The 14,458-nt window shown below is 38.2% G+C and overlaps 1 protein-coding gene across 3 annotated transcripts in view; it reads left to right on the forward strand.

The window, feature by feature from the left end:
• RANBP17 (RAN binding protein 17) overlaps positions 1–14,458 on the forward strand; it is a 332,283-nt gene that overhangs the window by 265,503 nt on the left and 52,322 nt on the right. For all 3 annotated transcript variants that reach the window (XM_053907091.1, XM_019450292.2, XM_053907092.1), the window contains 2 exons: positions 7,016–7,123; positions 9,556–9,638. In XM_053907091.1, coding sequence (XP_053763066.1) covers positions 7,016–7,123; positions 9,556–9,638 — 191 coding nt within the window. The remainder of the gene's footprint in view (positions 1–7,015; positions 7,124–9,555; positions 9,639–14,458) is intronic.

Below are 14,458 nucleotides of genomic sequence, written 5' to 3' on the forward strand. Positions count from 1 at the left end.
AGTATCAGGGCTCACTGGGACCATTAAAATAGGTAACACACTTTGTGTAATGTCTGGAACATATTTGGGAGTCCTAAGTGGTTGCTATTAATATTGTTTTAGTAGTATTGTATGTATCCTCTTTGATCCTAACAGGAAGTGACAATTTATAAAGTCATGTAAGTGTAATATGTTTTCATGCCTTTATACATAAAACTATCAGAGCACTTAAGAAAAATTCTGTAGCCTTAAAGCAATTGTATGTTTTAAGTTACGCTGTTTCTCAGTTGCTCTTTTCAAACCCTCCTTATCCAAGTTGCAAAAGAAACTTCTTTTTTTTTTTTATTTATTATTTGAGAGAGAGAAAGGATCCCAAGCAGGCTCTGCATTATGAGTATGGAGCCTGACATAGGACTCGATCCCATGACCGCAAGTTCATGACCTGAGCCCAGATCGAGTCGGACACTTAACTGAGCCACCCAGTCACCCACACTACAAAAGAAACTTCTTGAAAGCAATCTTTCACCACGGATCCCCAGTTAGGCCAAAAATATAGCTAACAGGGGATCTGGGCATGGTTTAGGGAGAACTCTATGCATTAAAAAAAAAAACTTTTCTAACATTAATTGAATACCGACTTACATTTTTAGTTACTATTAAAACCTACTTCATCAGATATATGTGTTCATAGAAAGGTTAGAGGTAAGTGTTTTCCATGTCATTGAAGAACCATGTATGTCTTTATATCAGCATACCAAGTACATGTACAGAGGCTGTAGGTGTTAACACAGCAAGTCCTACAGTTGTTTTAACTGTGAAGAATAAACTGAGATTGCATATTACTTTTTTATTTATCTAAAAACAAACAGAAGCTTCTAACGTGAAAACTTTCATTTATTTGAAAAAAATCGTAGAAGCCTAGTTTTGGCACTCTGGAATGGATGGTGATCTTGACAGCAAGCTGCAACTCTAGGATGTCCATCAGTTAACGTTTCCTGTGTCCCTCCTCAGCGGTCCCAACCAAGAGTCAAGTCCAGAACCTCTCCCCTCAGTGTCAAAGAATATAAATATCTGCCATAATCGATACCGCCTAAAATTCATAGAACATATTTAAGTCTTTGGTTAAGTCTGTTTTCCATGTATTTCCTCCCTAAGCTCCTTCTTTTTGGCACCTGTCTGAAGTGAAACTTTTGTCCAGCAGATGGCAGACAATAGCAAATGGAAGGCCTTGGGACTTCATGTTTTGTTTTGAACTGGAAACTATTGTCTCCTCCATGTGACCATAGATGTTGATGTTATTAGGGTCAGTGGCAGAGGGCGAAGTGTCAGTTATGCAGGGAGCTGTGTTAGATTGCCAAACAGGATGGCTTGGTACCGGCTTTGCTTATAATAATTGAGTTTCAGTAGCAAATCAGCTTCCTTGGGAAAAGGCCAAAGGCTTTTCATAATTGTATTGACAACAAAATGAATATGATAAATGGTGTTCATTCAGTTGAGACAAGATTTATAGTTTTCCTTTGGGCAAGGGATGAAGAGCAAATATTTATAATAATAGTAAAATTTGTTTAAAAGTTACATTATTTGATCATTCAAAAAGCTTTATTAAAATATTTTGAAATACTTTAAGCAGTTTCAGGTGATAAAGTACAGATTCTTTTCAAAGTATTCTAGTAATGTAAAAATGAATAAGGATATGATAAAAAAAAAAAACATGGATATGAAAGTCATTTATTCTTCCTGAAATATTGATATGTCAAACCGTCAGTGATGATTCCTACATTACTGCCAGGGAAAGTTTATTTTTGCCTTTTATCCACATAAATGTGTGTTCTTTAATTTGTTATACAGTCCTTAGCATGCAGAAGAAATGTCCTACAAGAGCACATGTCATCTTAAAGTCAAAATGCATTTTATTTATGGTGATTATTTGATAAAGTGCTATTTTAGTGGTTAGGTCTTTAATTCAAAAACATTTCTGTAAACACTGACTGCATTAACTGCTACACGAACTGCATTGCTTATCACTGTCCTTCCAAAACTAAATTGCCTGAAACTACATAGCAAACATGTTGATAAATTGTTCTACTCCTGGAGAATTGAAGAATCCCTAATACACTTCTTTGCCCATATAGTGAGAACACAATATAAAAGCACCTTACCTTGTAGCGCATTTAGTCACCTTGTTTAGAGTCTTCCCAGATCATGCTTAGACTGAAGTATCAAAAATCCAGGCAGCAATTGGGGGCAGGAAAAAGAGGAATGCGTATGATGCTATTTCTTTCTGCTCAGTCCTTTCACTTGTCATAATCTGATCTCTGAATCCACTGTTTTTCAGTCAGGTAATTGAAATACTGAATATGCATCAACACATTATACAAAGACAAGTCAAGACCATATGTAGATGTGTAGAAGAGCACAGACTTGAAAGCAAAACAGTCTCAGATTCCAGTCCTGGTTTCGCCACTTAACCCGAGGCTCAAAAAACAAACACAAAAACCTGTGGGCTCTTGGATAAGTTACTTAATGTATCAGAATCACAGTTTTCTCTTCCACAAAACAGAGCTAATCATACCTGTCTCACAGGTATAGCATAAGAAATGAGTGAATGGACGTATATAACGGCCTAATCCAATGTCTGGCACACAGTGGATACTCCACGAACTGTTGTTAGTTCTTTTCTCTAATATGAAATGAGACAAAGGAATCCCATTTGCTCACTTATTCAGCAAATTTGGCTAAGGACTGTGCTAGGTTTCATGAGGGATGTAGATTACTTAGACTCAAATCTTACCCCAAAATGAGCTTCTAATTAAATAGAACCTGTTAGATATCTACAAAAATGACTGTAATAAAATATAGAAGGTGATAAGTGCCATAACAACAGATACAAATAGAGTGATTGCATTTAGCTGGGGAATCAGGAAGGTTTCTGTGAAAGTACAGATATTTCTCTGGATCTTACCAAATGCATAGGATTAGAGTATTGGAACTCTGAAATAAGAGGTTTTCGGTTGGCCTAAGCACAGGTTTTGGAAGCGGGTAGTGGAGAAGATGTTTTGTTGTAGATACCACTTATTTTGTGCTTGGAAATGCAGGTTGTCTGGGACCCTTGAATATCAGGCTAAGGAATTTAGACCCTATCCCATAGATAGCATGGAGCAGTTGTTGTGACTGCCTAACCAAATCAGAATTGTACCTCAAGAAGAAAGTAATTGGCATTATGTTGGACAGACTGAAATAGGGAAGAAAGTAAACCTGAAAAAAAATCACTGTTCGGCAAGCACACAGTGCTGTGTGCTAGGCCTGAGGAATGAGTAAAAGGATTGCTTCTCACAAGAACGAATAAAATGGATCACTCTTTAGAAGGTCACCATCTCGTAGATATGACATACAACTAATGAACAGTCAATGGGTTGTCACAAAGATAGCATGCAAAAGACCATATGAACACGTAAGAGGAAGAGATTGGCATTTTGGGCAAAAAAAAAAAAAAAAAAAAAAAGTCGGCTTCCCAAGGAAGTGAAAGTTGGGCGAGGTGTTGAAAAATAGACATTTGCTAGACAGGAGAGAAAGACTTCCAACAGCATTTGCTTTTGTGAAAAAAAGTACACCTGTTTCACATTCATGGAATACCTTTAAAATAATCTCTGAACTGGCCGGCTGTTTCTGTTCTGGAACCACATCCTCATACCCCTATCTCTGAACGGTTTTAACAAAAACTCTTCTGTTGCCTTCTAGGATGTTACTGTGCTTTCCCTACTGTGAGATCCCAGAGGGAAAGAATTATGTGTTTTCCCATTTCTGTTTCCTTGGGGTCCAGTCATACTGACTGCTGGTTGGGTGGATGGATGGGTGGTCATCGTCAAGAAGGAAACCTCATGCTTTTCATTTTTTTATATTTGGCATCTGATAAGGCTATGTCATATTATTAACACTTCTGATCTTCCATTCATCTGATGTAGACGTTAGGAATTCATCGAGAAGGTTGGGTGAAAGCGGTTAGGTCTGTGCCTCTTCTACCTAAGGGCTCCCTCCCACTGTCTTCCTTCTTTCCATAAATAGGCAGTCCTCACAGGCCACTAGAAAATTAAACTCGTAGAGTGGGTTCTGATTCTCACCCTGTAATCTGAGTCTGGCACTCTCACTCTGAAGCCCTTTTAACCTCTCAGCTTGGTAGACCTCTACTCTGCTTTCCAGTAATCACTCATTTTCTCTGTGGCAGTCACCTCTGTCAGAAGCATATTAGAATTGGCACTACTCTCATTCCACACAGAAAAGGGAGCATCCCCTCATGTCCCGCGGCTTTCTCCCGTAGCGAATGCAGTGTGCTCTGAAAAATATGATGGTTCTAATACCTTTAGAATGCCTTGCAAAGGAGCTTGTGTGTGCTTCTGATCCTCTTTGATTCTGAGATTTGGGTCTTGTCAGTTTCCTGGCTAGCCTTCCAGATGCTTTCCCACTAAAGATCACTGAGTCTGGGCTCAGGAGGTCTCTTGGTGGAATATTTTCTCACCTGTGCTTCTCTGTCATTGCTTTTGGTACTCAGAGAATCTCTGTTATGTGTCAGCCATGCAGACTTGAGAATGAATTCCCTAAGAATAAAAGTCTTGTCTTACTTATCTCTGGATCCCCGGCCCCTAGCACAGTAAATACCACATAGTGTCTATGATCTATCAAAAATAGCAGATTTTCTGCTACATAGAAAAAACAGTAAGTTATCTGACAATAGCCAAAACAGAGTTAATAATTAAGTTCATTGATTTCAGTTTTTTCATTTTTATCCAACTGAAACCTTATATATACACACACACTTAACTTCTTATCTCCCTTCTCCGCTTCATTTCCCTTTGTAGTACTCTCTAACATATTATGTATGTCTTTTATTTATTTTCTGTCTTTTCTTATTAGAATATAAAGTCCATGAGGACAGGAATTTTTTTAATGTTTGGCTCACTGGTGGCTCCAGAGAGTCTAAAACAATGAATAGACAGTTACAGAATAGGACTTCAGTAAATACTTCTTAGGTAAATTCTTTGTGTGTGTGTGTGTGTGTGTGTGTGTGTGTGTGTGTGTGTACACACACACAAATGCAAAGCCTTAACAAAGGGAGACAAAAGTATTGCTTTGTGAAATTTTAGGGAGCTTGTGGTTCTTAAAGAATTGGAAGGCTTATTTTCGTTGAAAGTTACGTGAATTATTTCCTGAAGCTTCAAAGTGAAATGCACAGTTAAAAAGGAAGAAGTAGGTAGTTCTAATCAAATATGCTCTACCTGATTTTTAGGTTGACAGGTTGACAGCAACAAATATTTATCAAAATCTGCTTTGTGCCAGGTCCATGCATACAAGTGCCTAGGTCCTGCCCTCAAAAAGTATTTAACAGGAGAGATCGAGTAGTTAGAAGGCACTGGCACACAGTACCACAGCTAGACAAAGGAAACACACCTAACCAAGTCTTGGGGGACGGGAAGGCCAGGGAGGCTTCTTGGACTAGTTGGCATCTATATTGAAATCTGAAGGACAGATAGCAATTGCAGGGTCATGATAGGGAAGCACAGTCTTTGCCCTTTAGAAACTCACTAATGGGGCAGGCAGATAACAAAAGCAATCAATCTTAATATAAGTTTGTTGTAAGAGATACGGGGTCAGAGTGCTCGTTGAACGTAGATGAGGAAGAGATGGATTCCTTTTGACAAAACAGAGAAAGTTTCACCATCCCAGGGGAAGCGCAACTTGAACTAGGTGTTGAGAGACAGGAATGAGTTAGGCAGAAGAAGCCACGTGTAGAGGAATGGAGACAAGAGAGTTGGCAACCATGGATTTGCAGGGAATTGAGAGTGGCTGAACAGTGGATGGGGCAGGAATACTGAAAGAGGAGTCTGAAGGTCCACAGGGACCATATCTTAAAGGGCCTTGTATGCCATCCTAAAGAATTTGAAATGTATTCTAAAGAGCAAGGAAGAAAATTGTGGTCTTTTCCACCATGGAGATCTCTACCCATACACACAGGAAAGGAACACCGCTAAGTAATTCAGTTCTTTCAGCACTTTCATCTGAAACAAAAAGACAAGTATACTGGAAAACATCAGAAAGAGAGAAACTTAGAAAATAGGAAAAGAAGAAATGAAGGAGTAGAATAGCAAGGTGTTTTGTGTGTGTGTGTGTGTGTGTGTGTGTGTGTGTGCTGCAGCTTAAGCTTCACTTTTATATTTATGTGTCCATTTAGCAAGGAGGAGGCCCCAGTTAAGGTTAAAGGACCAGTGGAGGTGAGTCAGAGTTTTCTAGGTTCTGGTGGTCTCAGCCATTGACTTACCAGAGGCATACACTTCTTACTATTGAGGAAGATGTTTGAGAATTTCTCCTTGGGTATACATAAGACTACCTTTTAGCTGACCCTGAATAGATTAAAAGTTACCCAAAGCTTTTCTTCAAGCTAACATCTGCAGTATTCCTTGGAGCTACAGTGGGACCAAGCAGAGCAAATCAGCAGCTTAAAAAAATGAAAAAAAATGAAAAGAGATAATTTCTAAGCTGGAAGATAGGTAGGTAGATAGATAGATAGATAGATAGATAGATAGATAGATAGATAGGGATTATTATTACTATTTCCCTCTCCTTCTATGTATTTTTAAATTTTCACAAGAAATGACACTTTTTCTTTAGTTGTTTGATGCCCAAGAAACTGATATTAATAATTCAACTATGTTTTTATCCTCATTAAATTTATTTCCTTTCCTACAGTATGCAGCACATTTCTTTAAATGTGTTACTTATATGATACTTTAAAAGTGTCTTTTGTTTATAGAGTATACCAAGAACAAAAGAATATAATGTACGGGATATGTTACAAATCAGAGCACATCATTTTACAATCCCTAGCAAACATACAGCTGTGCAGGTTAGGGAGCAATTTATAAAACTTCCATTGTTTATTAAACATAGAAGAAATGTGGATTATCTTTTTGCTTTTGAGGTGCCGCTAATTTTCAGGAACAATATTTCTTTTGACCCTTAAGTTCTTTAACAGGCTTTATAAAAGGTACCCAACGTATCTTCCCATTCTTCAGAGGACTATCGAACGGTGGTATGGAGAGCCAGCATGCACAACTCCCATTCTGAAACTTATGGCAGAACTGATGCAAAACAGGTAAGAAGTGCAATGGGGGAGAAAAAAATCTGCTATCTGGCAGCAGTCTCTAGAGGTCAGATTTTCCTGTTTGGTATGTGTATAGTCAAGGCTTAGCAAGAACTCAGGACCCAGAATTTTTAAGATAACTGGTGAAAGCAGTAGAATTAGAGACATAAGGTTGAGACCTTTTGGAAAAAGAATATAGTATATTTAGGTGTATAAGGGGACTATGGGAACTGGAAAAAAATTGGAAGGTGCCGCCACCATTATTTAAAATATTCAAAGGCAAATGGAGGAAGGGCTCCTGTTTTAACTGTTTCACTGCTTAACTGCAATTCCATGTAATTTGAGAGCAGGGAAGCTTAGAGGTCTCTGAGTTGAGATGATTCCTTCTTCAAGAAGAGAACTGAGTCCCAGAGCAGTTCATGGACACATAGTTTGTCTCAGGAGCCCCAGGGATTGTCCCTGCTTTGACTCCTAAGTTATCCTTTTCCTCTTTGCCAAGATGCATGTATGTGGATGATTCATGCATTCAAAATTTTCATTTAAATAGCAACTACAGTAAACAGGGGTGTATAGATCTTTTCAAATTAGTGTTTTCATTTGGGGGTGGAGGGGAAGTACCCAGTAGTGGAACTACGGGGTCATATGGTAGTTCCATTTTTAAGTTTTTAAGGACCCTCCATACTGCTTTCTACGGTGGCTGCACCGATTTGCATTCCCACCAACAGTGTGTTGGGGCTCCTTTTTCTCCACATTCATTAAAAAAATTTTAAGAGTGAAAAATAAACAGCAACTACAACTTCTTAAAGATTGCCCAGTTGACCTTATAATTTGCACAGACCAGCAGAGATTGAAATACTCTGCGTGTAAATATTAACAAAGATGTAGCTAGAGGAGAAAAGCTGCAAGAAGGTAATTGGTTTTACCTCTTTAAAATATGTCATTGTGAATATGGCTTAGCACCAAATTACCTGTCACTTAGCCATCGTGTTTCCTCAGTTCCTCTTGTAAACTATGTGTTGGAAGGGAGATATCCATTCAGGGAAGGAGGATGGACTGTAGCTGTAATTTTATCTCTGGTGCTAGGTTTTTCACAGTAATAATTTAAAATTTATTAAATAAGAGGTGGAAAAAGACCTGGCAAATGAAGAAATGTGAGTATTATTCTTTTAAAAGCCGTTTTTTAAAACCATTCTCCTATGTACCTTAGATACTATAAGAAAGGTGGCTGTTTGTGTTTGATTAAATTATGGTTTTTCAACCAGATAATTGATATTATATATTACTGATATAGCAATTAATACTAAGGGGGAAAGTTACTGCATTGTAATTGTAGAGTATTTTACACCTGCCATAAGCAAATGATTCGTATCTATCTAACACAATTGTCCTTAGGAGTACCTAGTGAAAATCTGTAATCTCAGAAAATATGTTATCTTGTGTGTATTTCTCTAGAATCTAATGTGAAGTATGTATGTACATTTCTCTTTAGTCAATAATTGTATGCCAACAATCAAAAGTTCACAATCTTTCTAGTAAGTTAGAACTGCACCTTATTCTGAAGCATTCTAAAAAAGCATGAAGACGCAACAATTCATCATTCCTGGCAAAAGGACTTCAGCAAGTGTCTTTGCTTTTTTGGTATTGCTTTGCTATGACCTATCTGCATATTTTTGGCTAGTCCTTTAAAAAGCATGCCATTATTTCTTGAAAGCACAGAGACAAGGCATATCAGAGCCAACTGAAACCAAACTGATGTTAAAAAGCAAGTATTATGTCAGGATGGCATATGTCAATCCTTTATCCTGTTCCTACTGTTCCCCTACCTGTCAGAAACCAGGGAAGCAGAATCATTCTTATTTAGAACTCCTAGGACTTGTTTCTCTTTATTTGAGCCATGTGCAATGGAAACTCTAGTCTGAATGTAATTTCATGTATTTGAAATATGCTTGAAGTATCAGATGATTAATTATACATATGAGCAGTATTAAAAAATACCTAGATCTCCTGTCACTTTAGAATTTGTTTTAAAAATGTTTATCGGGCACGACAGGAGATCGCAAACGTAAACCTCTATACAGGTATTTATATAAACTTACAGATACACACCCTGGGGTATTTTATTAGTATCTATCAGCCACTTTGCATGAAAAGAGAAGAGAGTAAGAAGTCTACGATTTGGGATGTCAGGATATTTTTTTGACAGATACAATTGAAATCTTTGAATCAGTCAGTGAATGAAATTAACTCCTCCTAACTGTCCTAGTATCTTTATTGTGAGAAATCAGCATACATATTTTATCGACACTTGTTTAATGGAGTGGCATTTTTTAAAAGGGATCATTATACTGCTGCTACTTCTAATAAATGAAAATGCTAGGCACTTTAAATCTACATTTGGTTTCTTTATCTACACGTATAGTCTGTTTTTTTGCTGTATTTCTTAGATCCCAGCGTTTGAATTTTGACGTATCATCTCCTAATGGAATTCTTCTCTTCAGAGAAGCTAGTAAAATGATTTGCACTTATGGTGAGTATCTTTTTCCATATTTGTCTCTGCAATATAACTTTATCTCTTTGGGGGAAAGAAAGATGTTAGTTATTTTGTTCTTTTGAACCTTCCTATCTGTATGAATTTGTGAAGTAGGTAATAGTGCAGAAAGCCAGGTAGCTATCAAATTGGCATCGGGAGAAGTAAGTAAGCAGCGTGCCTTTGACTACAAATCATGCCTGACCAACTTGATGAATTTCTTTTGGATAAAATTGCAGTGTCAGTAGGCAAAGGGAATACAACTAGATAGAATATTGAAAAGTTGTAGCGTATTCAAAATTGCGAAAACTTACATCAGGGAATTTGCTATCATGGATCAAGGAATGCTTAGACCAATATGTCACCAGCACTGAATTTTGGAAAAATATCCTGCTAAAGGGCAGTAAACATTTTATTACAGGGAACTTTTGGGCATTGCACTCTTAGAATCAGAGTTCTATGGTAAAGATAGTCCTATTCGATTATTGTCACAAAATTTGTTTCGCAGTTAGAATCGAGCCTTAGAACTACCATAAACCCTAATACTTGCCAATTCTGACAGCTTCACCAATGAAATTCTCAACTCACTGAGACCTTTATGTATCCTGGGGATGGGGGTAGGATGGGTAAGAATCCTGTTCCAGTTTGCCGTGCACTGGCTGGCCTCTGCACAGTACTCTTCTTGAGAGATGGTTTCCTGTGTCCTCTTACTCTCTGTTTTCTTTTTTGCCTGTCGGTTCTTGCTTTTCCAAATCAGTAGCCAACTCTGAGTACATTCAGTCTCAAAAATTGCCCGTGATTATCGTATGTCTTTTTGAGAACCTTCCAACAGACTTTACAAAATTTTGCAAAGCCTCTTTAAGACCGTGTGTATTTGTGCATATCTGTAGGAACAACCACTGGAAATGTATTACTTCTTTAAAAGTAAAAGCCTATTTAAAAAAAAAAAAAAAGGAGAAAAACAATTGTTTAAATTGTTTTCACTTTCAAAACCCGTTCTGGGACAGGAAGCTGTGTGCCTTGTAGGCCTCTGTTAAAAATGCATAGTTTTAATTGTGCGTTTGATTTTTAGAGTTTCAGATTCTAAGTGTGTGAAAACTACAGGAAGCACCTATTTGAGTCCGTAAACTTGCACTCTCCTATGTTCATCTGTACCAACAACTACATCGTCACCATTTTTGATCTGTTGAAAGTAGACACATTAGAATCATACAAAGTAGAAATGTTTTGCCTCTTAAAGGTAAAAATGAACCCCTTTTCAAATATTCTCAATGCAGTTTGCTTTACTTCCAGTGTATATCTAGTTCCTTCCATTGTCTTAGCATACAAAAATAACATGTCTAGACCATTTTCTAAAATGGTATCTTAGAGAAAGCATAGTTTTTGGAGATTAAAAGATCTGAGTACCAATCGTAGTACCAGCCCTTATCAACTCCATGACCCTCAGCCAAGACACTGTGTTTCTTTGTGCCTAGTTTTCTCACACACAAAATTAGGAATAATGACTCCCTACTGACCTACTTAGAATTTGAGATGGTTAGGTGAGCTACTCCAGGTAAAGGGCTTGGCACTGAGTGTGACATGGAATAGACATTTAACCAACATGTGTCTCCTTGATCCAGAGCCATTCTCTTATACTCATAGAACCAGCCTTCTTTGGACAGGGGTTCACTGACCATATCACTTTTTTGTTCAGCTCCTGCTTGGACCACGCTGTCCTGCTTCCTTCTGCCTGTAATAAGTGCTTAGCTTCCATTTACTCACTTTATTTTTTAAAATTTTTTTAATGTTTACTTATTTTTGAGAGAGAGCCAGAGCATGAGCAGGGGAGGGGCAGAGAGAGAGAGGGATACAGAGAATCCAAAGCGGATTCCAGGCTCCGAGCTGTCAGCACAGAGCCCAACGTGGGGCTCGAACTCACAAACCACAAGATCATGACCTGAGCCAAAGTCGGACACTCAACTGACTGAGCTACCCAGGCGCCCCCGATTTCCTCACTTTTTAAAAGAAAATAATATTTCTCATATGAAACAATGTATGTATATGTAAGAATTTCTTAGTAGTTGATAGAGCTTTAACTCTACGCATGTTAGATTTCTGTTACCAATCACAGTTGTATTTTCCTTCTGCTTTTTCTCACTCCAGTTTCTTTCACTGTGTGTAATTTTTCCTTTGGGACTTACTCACTATTGCGGTAGGACCGATCAGAGCAGTGATTTCTCTGCCAGTGTTACTGGACCCCTAGAGCAGAATGTATGGCCAGCCAAGTGACACCAAAAAGAATCTCAGAACAATGCCAAATCTGTAGGCTTCAAAAGCTACCTAGTCCTCTGTCCAGTTGTTTGACATAAGCAAAGAAAAGCATTGTAACAAAAGCTGAGGAAGTTAACTAAGTGAGGATCACATTGGAGGAAGAAGAAGAGGAGGAGACAGAGGTAGAGAGAGGAAGGGAAGGAAGACAAACAAGATGAAGAAAAAAGAAGAAAAGGAGTAAAGAGGGAAAAAAACCCTTCAAAGCATTCTTGAGAAGGAAAGCTAGTAAGCTTTCTTACTCTAAAGAGAAACTAAGGGATTAAAGTAAGGCATTGCACCTTGGCTTGAAATAATAATAAGGTAGCTTTTATTTTTTAATCAGCTATTATGTGCCTATTCCTATACTAGACCATTTATCATACATTAGCCTATCAGATCCTCAAGGTAGTAGTGTTATCGGCCACTCACTACTCATTTGGCCTTGGCTAAGTTGCTTAGCCTTTCTTGCTTCAGTTTCTTGTTAAACAGAGAAAAGAACACCTACTTCATAAGGTGGTTATGAGGATTCAGTTCAGTAGTGCATAGAAAGCTCTTAGACCAGTTAGCTTCTGTGATCACTATTATGAAGAAATTGAAGCTCATAGAGATTAAGAAACTTGCCAAATATTGCATAGCTAGCAAGTTGCTGAATTGGAATTTCATTCAAAGTCTATATAACTTCAAACGATAGTCTCTCCATATTCCTTATTGCCACTTGGGAGCTGCCACGGGAAGATTGTCCTTGAATATTTATGATGAAGCACTGTTCTTTAACGTATGGTGATTTCTGTCCTAAAACTTAAGGGAAATCAAAGGGTCAGTGGCAAAATGTCCTTCAACTTTGTCAGCAGTGACTTGGACACGTGCACTTTACATAGAATAATAGAAACATGTTTATCACCCTTCCCTGATTCCCGTGCTGTCCCCCCCCCCCCCATCAGCCAAACTGATTTGATCTATCTTGACCCTCTGTAATGCCTTGTTACCCCTTCTTTTACCTCTGGAGTCTTTAATATGCTCATGGAGGGTGATCATGTGGTCTGCCATCCAGGAGGTTGGAAGGTGAGGGAAAGAGTGGGAGGGCACAGAAGAGCAGCAGTGTTTATTTTTTTGGTAAGCCAAGCAGAAGGGAAGGGAAGCCCCTGGAAGAAAGAGGCCAGAACATTCTGCGATCCCTTCTGTCCCCATCCCTCGCTGGGTTTCTTCTCTGCTCACCTCTCATGGGCAGTATTTGGGTAGTCAGTGATCGGGGCGGTGTAGAGTGGGGAGGACTCTTTCCCACATGCACTGATTTGTTGCATATTTTGTGGAACACCTCTACCTCGCTGCTCAGTGAGACTGGCAGAAAAATAATACTTTTGATATGCTGTTTTATTTATCTACATTCTGTCATGATATACTTTGATGTAAGTTTTTAATTTTGCTTCAGCTCTCAGCTGCTCTCGCCGTTACAGCTCAGGGTCAGCAATGAGGTTAGCCACAGTAGCACAAAACAATTTCCTGTTTGTACAGCCCAGGTAACATTTGGATGAGGATTAAATTTTACCACATTTTCTACTAGCCCAAGCCTATTATTTCTAATGAGTTTTAAATTGCTTCAAGAACGTGTATTTCAAAACTTAGTGCTGTGATCCATTCAGCCTGAGCAACTTAATAAAGGAAATTTTTTTCTTGAATTTTTGGTTAAAATGTTGCATGCAGTGTAATAAATGTTATTACTTTGGAAACCTACTTCTCTGTTTTAAGAACTGGACGTTTTTTATGCTCAATTTCCATTTGTCTAATCTTTTCTTCCTTTAGCCCCTGGGTCCTGGTATCTTTAGTGACATCTATTGGTTGAAGAGTGCACAGAAGGGAGAAATCGTGATAATTTTCATAAGACTAGGCAAAACGGAACTGCTTTTATTCCCTCCTTGGATACCTGATTTAAGAAAGTTCAGTGTGTGAAAATCTAAACTTTAAAAATGGATGGAACAGCCATGAGTATTCACTATATGTAAGAATTTACATCAGGGCTCTTTAAAGCAGTATATGCTCCAGGTGCATTTAAGGTATGACTTAATCACATGCTTAAATTGGATTGGTAAAGCAATGTACAAGCCACTGTTATTTATCGTGACCTAGAAAACAGACCATAGTTTTCTAACTGGCTTTTGCAGAGCCCTGGAGATCTGAAAAGGACCATAGTGGGCCTCCAGATAGCAGGGAGGACACCCTACTGCCACTTTGACCAGAACCACCCTGCTGTAGAGTTGCACCAGATTTGTTTGTAAAAGCGAATCACCTTTTTGACCACTTGTGGGGTTTTTTGTAAAAGAGCTTGAAAATTACTGGCATGTGCTATTAGAAGCATTGTGAGAACGAAGGATTATGATCATATATTTATGTTTGATTACCAAAGAAAAGCTGAAGAACGCATTGGTCCTGAGATAACTAAAGTCTTAATAAATGTCTCCAGGAAATAACAGTTCTGGAAAACAAACTATCCAGGAACCATGTACGTGGCCTTAGATCTTACTGGAAACTTG

Source organism: Panthera pardus, unplaced genomic scaffold (genome assembly GCF_024362965.1).
Source record: "Panthera pardus isolate Hobbes unplaced genomic scaffold, ASM2436296v1 HiC_scaffold_2, whole genome shotgun sequence".
In the NCBI taxonomy this organism is placed as follows: domain Eukaryota; kingdom Metazoa; phylum Chordata; class Mammalia; order Carnivora; family Felidae; genus Panthera; species Panthera pardus.